The sequence below is a fragment of the Poromitra crassiceps genome, assembly GCF_964638095.1.
Source record: "Poromitra crassiceps genome assembly, chromosome: 13".
In the NCBI taxonomy this organism is placed as follows: Eukaryota; Metazoa; Chordata; class Actinopteri; order Beryciformes; family Melamphaidae; genus Poromitra; species Poromitra crassiceps.
The window spans coordinates 34554796-34570934 of record NC_139644.1 but is presented as its reverse complement, the minus strand read 5'-3'; the positions used below and the strand labels follow the sequence as shown (position 1 = coordinate 34570934).

The following is a 16139-nucleotide window of genomic DNA, read 5'->3' as shown; positions in this document are numbered from 1 at the left end:
GCATGCAGCTACAGTAACCCCCCTAAAGTAACTTATGAAACCGAGTAATCTGTGACTGACCAAGCATGCATCTACAGTAACCCCCCTAAAGTAACTTATGCAACCGAGTAATCTGTGACTGACCAAGCATGCAGCTACAGTAACCCCCCTAAAGTAATTTATGAAACCGAGTAATCTGTGACTGACCAAGCATGCATCAACAGTAACCCTCCAAAGTAACTTATGAAACTGAGTAATCTGTGACTGACCAAGCATGCATCTACAGTAACCCTCCAAAGTAACTCTTTGACTGGTCAAGCATGCAGCTACAGGAATTCTCCAAGGACAAAGCTGCTGGTGCATGTGAGTAACAGGACAACGCTGCTGGTGCATGTGAGTAACAGGACTTCTTATCTGAGTAATGAGGTAACTCTTTTAAAAGCAGGTGAGTGTAGGTGAACGTCTTCGCAAGAGAGGTAGCGTGTGGTAGGATCGTGCTATTCCCCCCAGTTCCCCTACCCCTGAACAGGCGACTCCACCGACCAGAGGAGGCACTAGTGGAGCGACCAGGACTCATACACCACCGGCTTCCCACCCGCAGACACGGCCAACTGTGTCTGTAGGAACGTCTGACCAAGCCGGAAGTACGGCTACAGGGAATTGAACCCGGGTCTCTGTGCTGGTAGGCGAGTGCTTTTACCTCGACACTACCCCAGACGCCCCACCACTTCACAAGCATTATTAAAATGCTATCGCAAATTAAATTACAACTTTCGGAATGGAATGTACAAGCTCCTAATGCTGCCTGCTTTGACCATTATAAGAGCGTACATATTTACAGATTTAGCTCTGTAACTCAAAGGATACAGCTTAGTATGGTAGCCTGGACACGCAAAAGATCCATCACACTCCAAGAGCAAATTCTGAACTGTATCCAATTTGTGAACTATAAATTTTAAGGGAAAACACTGCTTTGACTTCAACAACAATCCCTCCCGTTACATTTGAACAATTCTCCTCCTGGCTAAAACTCACTGTGTGAGGTCTGGAGAACTGCTGGGCCGGACACTCTTCCTCAGAACCTCGATCCAATTCCTCCTGATCCCTGCTGTCATGGCAGACAGAGTGACCACCGCCTCCCGCGTCTGGAAAACAGAGGGGGGGGGGGGGGGGGGGGGCAGAATAATGTGGTAGAACGCGGGTAAGATGGAGGAGACAATGGAAAAGCCCAGGTATTGAATAAAAACTGTAGAAAGGTGAGAGGATATTCTGACACAGAATGAGTCACGATATTGTAATAAAAAGAAAAATGCTGCAGAAATAGAGAGCGGGTGTGGCAAGGAAGATAAGGAAAAGGAGGAACGGATATAAAGAGAGAGAAATCATCCGTCGCAGACACAATCTATGAGAGAACTTGACCCCGTGAAAGAGATATTCACCTGGATCTGAAATCCATAGTTCTTCTCCACATCAAACTCAGACACCTTCACACAGGATTTGAGGTCAATCTCCCCGTCGATGTCATCTTTCTGCACCCAAAACACAAGAACAGCCATTCATACACAGCCTCCAGACCCAGTATAGATTTCTGCTCCACTCTGTTAAACATTGGTATTAATAGGAGGTTAAACGTTTAGACACAAGCTTGAGTTTGAATGGATGCCTTGTTTAGGATAAATACAAAGACTCTCAAATAACATTAGCCAGAAATCATATTACAGACTATTATATTACAACAATGAATGGTGTTAAGAGTGTGTTTAGTCACTGTTTAAAAGAGTATGCCAACATTTTGGGGGGATTCGCCTATTTGCTATCTTCCTGATAGTAAGATGAGAAGATAAGACTCTTCTCTGTGCGTGGTTACATCCGCTGGCCACCATCGTGCAGCACCTGGCTACGGAGGAAGATTTCAGCTAAAAACAGGGTGTAAGTGACGTTTTGTTCAAGTCAACTTGGCATCTCAGGGCTTCTGGAGAGTGGAGATATGGATTGAGGTGAGCAGCTTTTTTTTTTTGCTTTTTTTTCTCTTCATGTTAATGGGGGGTAGGCTAGCCAGCACTAATGACTACCATTCATTGTGCTAAGCTAACTAGCAGGAGGGGCGTGACGCTATTTTACTATTGGAAAGATGGCAAATAGACAAATCTCCAAAAATGTTGGCGCGTTCCTTTAAAATGAATGAATCTAGTTAGCATATACTGTACCTCCTCTGCTCCCGAGTCCCTGTAGTACTTCAGCCCAGCATCGGTCAGAACAAACCAGTGCTTCTTCCACTAAAGAAACACACAGGTCATCAGTAAACAGGACTGAACCCAGATCAACAACCTTCAATGACTGAAGTCACAACAATCACAAGAAACAACCATTATAACACAATGACAGTATCAAATCTGATAAAACTATATCATGACGATCAAATTCAATGATTTTTCAAGGACTATCAAATGACTTTGCAAGGACGTTCCATGTCCAAATTCTCTCAAATTCAGGGACCTAACATTTCATAGTTTGAGACATGTCACAGATTAAGGTTAATTACTGGCTGCTGCTGCTTGCTTTCCGCTTTTTAACCTGCATTATTTGACTTCAGTCACTCATGCACGCACGTGACCGCTGGTGGCGTGTGAAACAAGGACACACAGACGGTGGCAGACACACATGCAGACAGTGGAACGTAGCCTATTTACTAACGTTAAGGTAAAAAAAATCTAAAATAACTTTAATTTCTACTCTTGCCGAAAATATATAAATTTAAGCACTTTCAATGACCCATGTCTATTTGTCTATTTTCAACAACTTTCAATGCCTTGATTTTTCTCTCTCAAATTGACCAACTTTCAAGAATTTCAAGGACCCGTGGGAACCCCGTTAAGAAAAAAAAGACCCGAAAAAGCATTCAGTCTGCAGAGTAAAACATCTGCAAAATCAACGACAAAGGTCAGAATTAAACAGGAAGGCTGCACGCAACTGCACAGCGTGAACTAAAAAAAGAAACCCTCAAGGACAGCACTGTAAACGTATGTGATGTCTGAACTGAGAAGCTCATCCAGTAGGGATGCCACGGTGTGGACATTTTCCCACCGGGTAATAAGCACGTGACCACACCGGTGTTACCGGGAACACCGGGAAATGTAAACAATAGGATTGTTAGTTCCTACTAGTGCATGTTGTTCCCGGGAACAATAACAGTGAGACACCAGTCGGGTATCCTTAGCAGCTAACGCTAGACTAGAGCGAACGTTACGTTTAAAGTAAGCAAGAGTCTATGCTTTAACCGTTCATTCTGTAGGTTCATAGAGACAAGACGCACGCTGCTGCTGTTTAAAGTACTAACGTTAGCACGGACGCTCACAGTCATACAACACTGGCTGCATCACAACCATCGACATAAATAAATAGATCACAACTCATGGCTGCATCTGACTCGAGACAACTTTTCAGACGCCCGTGGAGACAATCTTTCTCAAAAGAAACTAACGTTAGCGACACACCTGGAGACTTTTTCTGACATGGGATTAACAATACCCGCAAGCAGCAGTAAGCAGACACTGACTGAATGCTGGTAAGTCCTCCCTCCCGCTAGCATTGATGCTAAGTAAAAAAAGGCACATTTCCAGAGATGGCCCGCAGTGACAACAGTGCACACTTGCACTGTGCAGGCTTAGCTAAGGGTCTTACCTACATGTGTATGAGGAGGGCATCATTGGTGTTCATAAGATGCATAGCGTTAACTAACGTTAGTTGGTGGTCTAACCAGAACAGCGGAGCCACACTGCAGCCCAGAGGGAGCGCTTGTAATTTACACCGGCGCAGTTTTGTTAGCGGTGGGCACGTTATGTAATCGGTGTACGTCTCGCCACCGGGTAACCCCGGTAACACCGAATACCGCGACAAGCCTAGCATCCAGTCAAAGACAGCACTGTAAACTTATGTGATGGCTGAACCGAGAAGCTCATCCAGTCAAGCGGATCATGCAAGTGCGGAGCCACCTGTTGCACCCCCCCCCCCCCCAAGGTATTACTGTGATAACAACTTGGGATAATCTACTATCACCTTACACACAACCTTTCTCATTAGGAAAGTGGGATGTAGGGAAGGTCCAATGAGGGAGGAGGGAGAGGAGGATAACATCTCACTTCTGACGAGTAGTAAGACATGATGCTTCACTGTACAGAAACATAGCCTGTGGGGTGTTTTACCTCTCCGCTGTCATCCAGCTTTGACATCCAGCCCTTCTTGAAGTTAAGGAGGTCAGGCTGTGAGGCAAAGAAGACAGTTTTACGTTCACTGAGCTTTGTCCGAAGGTTTGGAAGAAATGTTACAAGTACAAAAGTTGAACAAAGGAGCAATGTGTCAGGGTTTTTCCTGCATAAAGGAATTTTGGGCACCCCCCACCCCCTTTTTTTTTTTTTTTTTTGGTTTGCAAGAGGGGGGAAAATCCTGACATGGCTTAATAGAAATAGTTTGAATTCAGGAAAACCCTGACTGCATCCAAATTGAGCATTTTCATTTTTGGAGAATTTGAAAGTTAAAGTCCCACATTTGTACATTGAAATGGCTTCCTTTCTGAAACTGGAGGTGCTGTAAAAAACACTCCATAAGTTCTGACAATCACTGATATGGTTGTATTCTATCCCCGTCTACACTACACAGTAGTACACACACAAACTCAAAATAAGCACTTTATGGTATGGTTTTAGAGAATTTCAAAGTTGGTTAAAGTCCCACATTTGACGTTGAAATGACTTAAGTCTGAAGCTTGGGGTGCTTTAAAAACACATTGCTCCAAAGTTCAGTCTTTACACAGATCGATGGTGCTTAATACTCTGGTGCAGTCACCCCATTCTGAGGCAGGAAAAACCCTGGTGATGTTTGTTTACATCACATACACACATCAGCAAAGCAACATTTACCTCCACAGGCTGTTCTATACCAGACAGATGCTACGAAAAAGCAATGATGGCATGGAAAGGCATATATGAGGTGTGAAAAGAACAGGAAACGTAACATGTAACCTATGCCTATGAAGGAAGACCACAGAAGACATGTCAAAAGACAAGACAGAGAGAGAGAGAGAGAGAGAGATAGAGAGAGAGATAGAGCAAGCCAGTGAGAGGGAGAGAGGTTAGGAACCCGTAGTATTCTGTTACATCACCACACGGCCATCTTGGTAGGAAAATAGCAGGTGATTGTAATAAATTAAAAGGTGATTACAATCAAATGACAAACACAGCCAATGAGCTGTGTGTGTATTGTAAATCGGCAAATAATTGGTAGGAAATGCATGCGATATCATGGGAATAAAATACTACGAATTTGAGCAGCACATCCTTGAGAGATGGGAGGAAAGCTTTGGGAACTCATTAAATTTACAGTGGGAACAGTAGTGGAGTGGAGTCTACTCTACAGTAACACTACCTCCACCGTCAATCAGACGTCACCGTTTCACATTGTGTCATAGCGTGTATGTCTCGTGCGTGTGTCTCACTGTGTGTGTGTCAATGGGGCAGTAGATGAATGAAAACTTCCAGGTGTTTGGTTTTGACAGGAAGAGGGAAACATGCAGCTCGGTACCTCAAAGATCAGATGATCCCACATTCCTCTGTTTGCTCCCTTATCTCTCTTCCATTGACATGATGCACATTCCTCACTTTTAAACCTGCACATTCCTCACTTTTAAACCTGCACAACCACCTTCTCTCTTTTGCAATCTGCCCCGCCTCTTTTTTCTCTATAGTCTTCTGCCTTTTCTTGACCATCTTTATTTTTCTGTGTGTTTTCTCATCTCAAACCAGCCCTTTTCTCTCTAGATCTACGCTGCTGGTCTTTGTTCATCAAATGAACGAATGCGTTTTAAGGTCTGGAGACTGCTAATAGACTGTGGAATGGGAATAATGTAATGAGTGCAGTTTTCAAAAACCTTGACTTTAATAAGCCCTTTAAATGTGCCTTTTATCGTTCATCGTATCGCATAGATCTAATTATATAATAATAGCATATGAAGACACCTCGGAGAATTTCTGATGAATATTTGGTATGCACGCACACACAAATTGACTAATACGCACAGTCACAGACACAAATCCTGTGCACATTTAACAGCTGGATCATCAGAGGGAGCATCAGTGCCAGATGCTAAACTTGTTTGGGAGGCTGACAGCTGCAGCCTGCATGGCATTCAGGCAAGTTGTTTTTTTGTTTTTGAGAAAGATGAGATTAAAGCTGCTTTATTTTCCTCCCTCCACTAAACGGGGAGGACTGGCATAGTTTCCATGTCTGTGGCTAACAGTATCCATTTCAACTTCCTCATGCATTTATTTGATCCAGTCACTGTGTGCCCATGTGCAAGGCCAGGGAGCAGCCACTGTCTGGGGAAAAGGACTGCATTCTCTATAGGGGTGGGGGAAAAAATCGATTCACCTAAGTATCGCGATTTTTAATGTCACGATTTTTTGGATCGATCTTTTATTCCAGAATCGATAATCGCAAATTAAAAAAAAAAAAAAAAAAAAAAAAAAATTTTTTTTTTTTTTTTTTTTTTTGGGTGCTTGCAGTCAGGCCACTCACTGAACAGCAGGCCAGGCGCCGCCTACTGGTTTACTAGTGGTTTTATTACTTTATTAGTTAGTCTGAAGTAATAATTACACTTCAGGGTTAAAGTGGGTGCATCTCATTGTAAAATTGGACCCAAATCTGGCTTCAAACGGCCCAAATTTCACGCGCGTTGGCCCATATCGGCCTGGCCTGCTTGGTATCTAATGCCCGGCCTGAATTATGATCCCAGTCCGCCCCTGTTTTTAACTATATCGCCCAGCCCTACTCATGATATATAATATACAGTCTCTAGTGTATGATTCAACTTTTCCCATGTTCTAATCTAGTGTAAAAAAGCAAACAAACTGAAAAAATAAAAGAAAAAAATAAACAAAAATCGCAATAAATCGTAATATCGAATCGCAATAATCGTAGAATCGCAATAATCGTGAATCGCAATATATATCGAATCGGCACCAAAGTATCGTGATAGTATCGAATCGGGAGATAAGTGAATCGGCACAGCCCTAATTCTCTATGAACAAAATGCAGTGTTTTTTCCTTGGCATGTGCTTGAGATCAGTGCCCCTGTCACCCTGGGGTTAAGAGGGACAGTTTGAGATGACAGTCACCGTTTCTGTCACCCCTCACTATAACAAAAGCATTGTCTGCTATTCTTTCCCATGTCATTTAGGGCCATGTTTGGGCCTCACCTTTCCTCGTTCCCTTTGATTAAACTGATTACTCAATATAAAATGTGAATCAGAGACTCCCTCGAGTGAGATGATACATGTGCATTGTGTCAGATCAGCATTATTGGTTTACAGTACTAGTGAGTCAGCCATGATCCATCTCCAGGCTGGGCTTTACAAAATCTAGTTGTCTTGTTTGTGTGTGTGCATGCATGTGATGTGTGGAAACTGACACGTAGTGGATCATGACACTTCCCACTACAGTAAACAACAGTGGGTAAACAATGAAGCTCCAACCTGGAAACTAGCATGCAGTTTAGATTTGTTAACGTTACAGCAGCCGAACAGCAATTTAGTAATTTAATCATAGCCATGGACATAAGCATAACACAAGGTAACCAAAATAAAATATGTAAATTTCAACGAGTTGAGTCACAAGGAAATCCTGGTACACACCCTGGTATCGACAACACAGACCGGGTACAGTCGGTTAAAATTACATTAGATTGTCGAAAACACATTTATAACTATGAAACTTTGCAACCAAAACTGCTACGTTAACTGTCTCCTCCCGGGACCAGAGTTCATTTGAGATAATGTCATGGAAGAAGAGTCAGGCAGAGCAAACTTCTATCAGGGTAGGTAACGTTACAACTTACCGTCATGATAACAGAATCCAGAGTGCAAAAATATAAAGGCAAAGAGAAAAGTACAGTTATCTTACGCAAAGCCAAGGCCTTCTTGCCCCAAAACTGTCTGTAACGTGACGAGCTAGCTAGCTTAATCCTTTCGGGTAAAAAACGTCCCTTTCTCGCAGGAGGCTAATAACGTTACGCAAAATGAGATAAAACCCCGCCATTCCTCCCCATGTTTAATGAGCGAACCGCAAACAGCCGTTCAAAGCTGCTTTACTATCAAGTCCTATAAAGCATAAAGTGTTTTCCCTCGACTGAACAACTAAACGGCCGATAAGACTTTCAAAAGAAAAGCTAATTTCACAACTTTCTGACAAGTGTGCGTGTCTCTCTTCTTCTGTTCTGCCCTGTCTGCCACTTCCTGGGCGGATCCGCGAAGATCGTTTGAGAAAACAAGCCTCCCCAACCGCACAGTAGTTACCCAAACTAGGGTCCAGGACCTCCAGGGGTCGTTAAAGTGGTTCACCGGTCCCCAGCAAAAGGAGGGATGGTTTATTCTCATTTACATTAGTTTAGTCTCAAAAGGAGGTGTTAGCACAAGGAGAAAATGTGTAAAAATGACTATTCGAGTCAGAGGTGTCACTCTCACCTTTGATCTCCACGCCTACAGTACAGGCAGACAACAAAGATCTTTCCAGAGACAAAACCTTTCTCAAATCTATTTTGGGGGGCTGACCGACATGAAAAACGTTTGGTAACCCCTGCATTTTGTCTACCAGTCATTACCCCCCCCCCCCCCCCCCAACACACACACACAGACACACCAAAAATCGTAGTGAAATATTCATGTTTAGTGCAGAAGATATGCACAGCAAAACTGACAAGATCACAAGTATAAATATATAGCACAACAGTAAGAGTATTTTTCATGAATGAATATCATTATTCTGGCAAACAAAGTGGCACCCCCCCCCCCCCCCCAACAAATCTTGGTAGCTATTGGTTTCAGTTCAGGAATTTCAACACATGCCCCAGCAGACCACAACTGACAAAGCTCAGTCAGTCTTATGAAATGCCTTTAGGGTGTAGGTGAAGTCTATAGACACACAACAACCGGCTGTTAAAACAGAATAAAAAAAGAGGTATAGGTTGAATAGGTCAGGTATGCAGGCAGGCTAGTTTTGAAATTAATAGATGGAATTCGTATGGAGAAGGGGATGGTGTCGCAAGCATGTCTAGTCAATAAGTAAAAGAACAGAAGCATTCCAATATGCCGTACACAGCAATCAACATGTGATGCAAAATCTGTGCTACAGGTCTGCTCATTTACATGTAATAAATCTGCTGTACACTATAGAGACCTTTAATATGACCATACGCGTGGCAGAATGGGAAGTGAAAATGTGGAAACTCACTCACTCTCACTTTCGGTGCCCATCGCCACACACACACACACACACATACACACACACACACACACACACACACACACACACACACACACACACACACACACACACACACACACACACATACAGAGAGTGAGTAAACACACATAACAAACAGACCAGCTGTATAACATACCTGCATTTGTTCAGATCTCTGAGGATTACCTTTCCACGAGCCGCCCTCCTCTCCTGTGGGACTACCACACCTCTGGAGAGAAAGAGCTTCCAGTTATGAACATATTCAATGTCTGACCCAGCAAACACAGAAACCATATTATGAGTTTCACATCCACAAAGGATTTCTTTAATCTGGTGTATGGTATGTGGAAAATGTGGTTAGACATTAACATATTGTCCAGGTGACGGCAACCACAAGGCAGAAGGCCTAATCCACTGGAATGCATTTTGTTATAATAATTGTACATAACTGTGAGGTACTCTCATAAAACCATGTCATGCAAATACAATGCTCATAGTACCACTGCATTAGTTCATATCCCAGCTCCTGCTATACTGTTTCCCCTGCATGAGTTCACATCCCAGCTCCTGCTATATTGTTGCCCCTGCATTAGTTCATATCCCAGCTCCTGCTATACTGTTGCCCCTGCATGAGTTCATATCCCAGCTCCTACTATACTGTTGCCCCTGCATGAGTTCACATCCCAGCTCCTGCTATATTGTTGCCCCTGCATGAGTTCATATCCCAGCTCCTGCTATACTGTTGCCCCTGCATGAGTTCATATCCCAGCTCCTGCTATATTGTTGCCCCTGCATGAGTTCATATCCCAGCTCCTGCTATAATGTTGCCCCTGCATGAGTTCACATCCCAGCTCCTGCTATACTGTTGCCCCTGCATGAGTTCATATCCCAGCTCCTGCTATACTGTTGCCCCTGCATGAGTTCATATCCCAGCTCCTGCTATAATGTTGCCCCTGCATGAGTTCACATCCCAGCTCCTGCTATATTGTTGCCCCTGCATTAGTTCATATCCCAGCTCCTGCTATACTGTTGCCCCTGCATGAGTTCATATCCCAGCTCCTGCTATACTGTTGCCCCTGCATGAGTTCACATCCCAGCTCCTGCTATATTGTTGCCCCTGCATGAGTTCATATCCCAGCTCCTGCTATACTGTTGCCCCTGCATGAGTTCATATCCCAGCTCCTGCTATATTGTTGCCCCTGCATGAGTTCATATCCCAGCTCCTGCTATAATGTTGCCCCTGCATGAGTTCACATCCCAGCTCCTGCTATACTGTTGCCCCTGCATGAGTTCATATCCCAGCTCCTGCTATACTGTTGCCCCTGCATGAGTTCATATCCCAGCTCCTGCTATAATGTTGCCCCTGCATGAGTTCACATCCCAGCTCCTGCTATATTGTTGCCCCTGCATTAGTTCATATCCCAGCTCCTGCTATACTGTTGCCCCTGCATGAGTTCATATCCCAGCTCCTGCTATACTGTTGCCCCTGCATGAGTTCATATCCCAGCTCCTACTATACTGTTGCCACTTCATGAGTTCATATCCCAGCTCCTGCTATATTGTTGCCCCTGCATGAGTTCATATCCCAGCTCCTGCTATATTGTTGCCCCTGCATGAGTTCATATCCCAGCTCCTGCTATACTGTTGCCCCTGCATGAGTTCATATCCCAGCTCCTACTATACTGTTGCCACTTCATGAGTTCATATCCCAGCTCCTGCTATATTGTTGCCCCTGCATGAGTTCATATCCCAGCTCCTGCTATATTGTTGCCCCTGCATGAGTTCATATCCCAGCTCCTGCTATACTGTTGCCCCTGCATGAGTTCATATCCCAGCTCCTGCTATACTGTTGCCCCTGCATGAGTTCATATCCCAGCTCCTGCTACAGTATACTGTTGTCCCTGCACGAGTTCATATCCCAGCTCCTGCTATACTGTTGCCCCTGCATGAGTTCATATCCCAGCTCCTGCTATACTGTTGCCCCTGCATGAGTTCATATCCCAGCTCCTGCTATACTGTTGCCACTTCATACTCTTAAAAATCCCAATAGTATGGTAGGGCAACAACCAATCTCCAGCACTCTTGTATGTCTGCTAGGAAGTAGACCAGACTCTTTGAAGGTACACAAAGAAACAGTTACATTTCTCTTCATGCTGGCCAGAAAGTCTATAATGACAAAGTGGGTTGGGGATGACTTCTATTCAACTTGTTTTCTTGTTTGTGGTTGCCGATGATATGAAAGCGAGGAACTGACTAAATTTACAATTTTGAAATATGTCTGCGACATTAATGAAGAGCAATGGCAACTAAATGGACATTAATTGAATAACTGTACTGTATGTGCAGTATGTCTAGTTTTATTTTTATTTTACTATGTCGTTATGTTGTAATGTATATATATTGTACATCTTATGTATTGTATATATTTCTATATGTGCTGGACCCCAGTAAGAATAGCTACAGCATTTGCTGCAGCTAATGGGGATCCTAATAAAGTAAAGTAAAGTAAACTTTGGAAATGTCTCATATCTGATGCTGCCCCTTCAGAGAAGTTGAGATACAGGCTTGGTGTGAGAAACCATCTTTTTGTAAGAAACTGGGAGAAACCATTAAATCTCCTAGGGATTAAGTGCAGTCTGGCATGAAGATAATTGAATGAGCGGAAGGACTGTTTTGTTCATGTACAACACCAATGTTTAATATTTCTTTGATCTGGTGACTAGATGGATGCTGTGTGTGGTTTCCTGGACCATTTAATGCAAATACTCTGTATATCCTCTTGGGGATCAACATAAGTCCGGTTGTGCACTACAGTGCACATGTTGTAACATTTTAATAAAGTTAGGTTAAAAAAAAAAAAAATCTTTGAAATGTGTTCTTTACCACCCCAGCACTTAATTTACTTATTTAACACTTTTTCCCCCTGGGTCTCAGGAGGATATGGAACTGAGTTTCTTTGTGAAAATCAATAAAGAGGATGCAAAAAAAAAAAAAATTGTTTTGTTTTTTCTCTTGTGCAAAACTTCTCCTATAAAAGATGGCATTTGTTTTCTTTCCCCCTCAAGAAGCCTACCTGTAAGGAGGTGGAGGAATGAGCTCGAGACAGATACCCACTGCCTCCATGTTGCCAGCCTGTATATTCCCTGTCTGCGTCTGCTGTGTCGTCCCACTCTCTGGAGGGATGCTTGCTCAGGGAGTGGCTGCAACAGCACAGTCAGGTTGTCAGTGTCAACATGGTGTAGTAGAGGAACCAGAGCCAGCTTCAAAACAGCACAGTCAGGTTGTCAGTGTCAACATGGTGTAGTAGAGGAAGCAGAGCCAGCTTCAAAACAGCACAGTCAGGTTGTCAGTGTCAACATGGTGTAGTAGAGGAAGCAGAAAATGTATTAGGTGTAAGGTGTTATCAACTTATGTCATCCCATTTCATCCTTCCTCAATTTACTACCAGTCCCACCAGTTGTGAACTATAAAATACCATGTAGCTAATTGGGTAATACCACATTTAGCAATGCAGTTTTGACATATCACAATTGCTAATAAACATAGTTAATAAATAAAATACAGGTTATGAAACCAACGCCTCCATTCTATATCCAACTAACTCTCTTCCTCCTGTTACAGCTACTTCTGCCCCACCAAGCTGTAACATAACTCTGACCTGGCTGGTTTGAAGAGCTCCTGCCTCCGCGGGGGCCGCTGGTTCTGAGGCTGCCCCATGTGACCAGGCTCGTCCTTCTGATGGATCATCTTGACCTTCGGCAGGTCGGCCATCGTGGCGTACTCCTCCTTGTTCCGCCCTGTCGACCCCCCCGACAGCTGGCCCGACTCCGAGGACTCCATGGAGCTCTGGGAGGAGGTGTGCCCCCGCAGCCGAACCTGAGGCGAGGGGGAGGGGCTCCGTGTCCGGTTGGAGGGCCTCTTCTCATTGGGGGAGGGGCTACGGGTACGATCCTCAAGGCCCCGCCTACCAACGGCGGCCCTGTTGATGCTGGAACTCCTGGATGTATTCATGGTGATAACAGGAGTCCTCTGGGAGAGAGCGGCTCTGCCGCCCTCTGTAGCCTGTCTGGGGGGCGAGGCGGGACGAGACAGCGAGGAGGGGGAATAAGATGAATCCCGCCAGGAACGTGGTGAGTGATTGGAGTCAGGTCTTGTGTCGCTGTAAGTGCTTTTTCTCTGATGGGAGAGGCCGGAGTCTCCACTGGTGGCGTTTCTCAGGAGTGCGTAGCCTGGAGGCCCACTGTGGCCGTTTCTAGACGGAGACACGGCATGGCTGTTCCTCCTGCTGTTCAGGGAGCTGCTGGTTTCTGTCTTCCTCAGTGAAGATGGGGCAGGAGCGTCATAACTTCTCCTGGAAGGCAATGCACTGTGGCTGTCGCGACTTCTAGCAGGCCCGTCTACTTGAGACTTACGCAGCACGGACTGACCGGGGGAATCGTAGCTTCTCCTCAAAGGGGAGGTGTTACGACTTTCACGACCATTTGATGACTCTATGTTCTTCTGCATAAAGTGACCAAGGGACTGAGAGTCGTAGCTTCTCCTTCCAGGAGAGGAGTTCCGGCTGTCACGACCTCGACCTCGACCGCCACCGTAACTGTTTGATTCGGTCTTGCGTAGCACGGGTTGGGTCGGTGTCTCGTGGCCTCGTCTGGACGGCGGCAAGCTGGGGCTCTCATGTTCTTGATCATTCAGTCCGTTCCAAGCCCCTGAGTTACGCATCAGAGCCTGGCTTTCAATGTCATAGCCCTCTCTTATGGGGGAGCCACAGCGTCCATGGTGGCCACGTCCATTCAGGGACAAGACTGATTCTGATTTACGAAGGAGGGATTGGCTGGACGAGCTGTAACTTCTCCTTGGTGGTGGTGAGGAGTTGTGGCTATCACGCACGCCGTCATGTGTCCTCCTTGGTGGTGAGGAGTTGTGGCTATCCCGCACGCCGTCATGTGTCCTCCTTGGTGGTGAGGAGTTGTGGCTATCCCGCACGCCGTCATGTGTCCTCCTTGGTGGTGAGGAGTTGGGACTACTGTGCACACTAGTTCTCCTAGAGGGGGAAGAAGGACGACTATTGCGCCCTCGTCCATTTGACAAACTGCTGGTGATTTCAGTTTTACGAACAGAGCTTTGGCCGGTGGGGTTGTAATCCCTCCTCGAAGGAGGGGACGAGGTTCTGCTTTGGCCGGCGGGGTTGTAATCCCTCCTCGAAGGAGGGGACGAGGTTCTGCTGTCTCGACCACGACCGTTCAAAGAGCCGTTCATCTCCGGTTTACGCAAGGCACTCCTAAACTCAGAAGTGGTGCTGGGTTGGGATTTGACCAAACTTGTAAACGGTTTGAAGTTTCTGGGCAGTGTTCCCGACTCAGCACTCCGTCCATATGTGCTCTGCGTGGGACTTCTGGGTCTTTGCTCTCGCCCCATAGACCCTCCACCATCGAAGTTACACCTATTGAGGGAGGCAATCGACTCGCTGCGCCTGAACGGCGATTCTCCTCCACGTGAGGGAGACGTGGGACGTGATTGAAGGCTTCCCCTCCCGTAGGAAGTGGTGCCACCTCTTCTGCCTTTGGAGGCCAGCGACTCTGCTATTTTAAAAGGGGTGGGGCTTGGGGAGCGGGGGCCGACTTGAGCCTCGACCTCCACGGCAATGTCATAGGGGTCAGGAGGAGGAGGCGGGACTTCCTCAGGCAGGTCCAGGCTTAAAGCGTCGGGGTTCTGCCTCTCAGAGGCCACACCCAGGTTTGGATTACGGAATGGGATGGTATCCTTGGGCTCAATGTTTCGGGTGCTGAAGATGGGGTGTCCTCGCTCGTGATGGCGGAAAGGACTGGGCGGGTCGTTCTCCTGGAATGAACGGGCACCCGCTGCCCTCCCGACGGAGAAGTAGCCACTTTCACGACTCTCTCGCTCTCCCTTGAACCCTGAAAGAAAACAGAAGACAGACAAGAGACAGAAACAAGGAAGGAGAGAGGGAATAGTAGAGATAAGAGATGCATACATCAAAGTTCAGCTACCAAGCAACTAGCAGAGATCTCCTGACACAAACCCAGCTATATTGTATTACTGATACTTAGCCCTGACACACTTCAACCAGTGACATCTATATATAGTTGACAGTGTATTGCCAGGTAAAGAACACCTTTGGCTGTAACTGGATACAGATTGGTCCAGAGCAGTAAGTCATAGTGGAGTACTGCAGGCTCAGTTTGCTAATGTACAGACTTGCGAGTAAACACAACTTGACTGTAAGCTAGTTGCTCTCTCTGGCGCTAGCCAACATTTTATTTTTAGCGCCTATATATGCTGAGGTTCAATTCTTTTGATCAAAGTGTGTGTGTTGATCCTTCGATGATGTGTCCAACCCAAGTTAAGAGAAAATACAATGTATTGGGACAGCGATTCTCCTTAAAAAATAATAATATAATAATAATAATAATAATAATAATAGCACCCTAGAGGTTGATACTATATGCTTCTGATGTCTTTCCTATCCCTTCCTCATGTGTAACGCCTACCTGTGCTCGAGTGCCTACTGAAGCCCTCCCTGCTGGGAGCCTCCTCCATCCAGGCGCGAGGGTTGGGGCGGTGGGGCGGGGGGTCGAGGCGGGTCATATCGAGGCGTGGAGGACGGCAGCGGATCGGCAGGTAGTCGTCCTCCTCTGCACTGACGGAGCTGCTGACCTCTTGGTAGACACTCTGGTCACGACAGCTAGGTGGAAGAAGAGACGGGAGAAGAACCATGAGAGGAGAGATGGAAGACAGGATGAGTGAGAGGCAGAAGAGAAGAAGGGAGAGAGAACAGTAACTAACTGCATATAGTCACTACATACAGTAAGTGGACAAATTCCATAACATATCCTGCAACATATGTCCGC

The 16139-nt window shown here is 45.5% G+C and overlaps 1 protein-coding gene across 2 annotated transcripts in view; it reads right to left on the bottom strand.

Moving 5' to 3' along the window:
• Positions 1-8232, bottom strand: part of triobpb (TRIO and F-actin binding protein b) — a 31482-nt gene extending 23250 nt beyond the window's left edge. For both annotated transcript variants that reach the window (XM_083649674.1, XM_083649675.1), the window contains exons 1-5: positions 7868-8232; positions 4182-4238; positions 2187-2255; positions 1419-1508; positions 1015-1124 (exon numbers count right to left, since the gene is read on the bottom strand). In XM_083649674.1, the coding sequence (XP_083505800.1) occupies positions 1015-1124; positions 1419-1508; positions 2187-2255; positions 4182-4238; positions 7868-7873 (332 nt within the window). In that variant the 5' untranslated portion in view covers positions 7874-8232. The remainder of the gene's footprint in view (positions 1-1014; positions 1125-1418; positions 1509-2186; positions 2256-4181; positions 4239-7867) is intronic.
• Positions 8233-16139: the final 7907 nt, after the last annotated feature.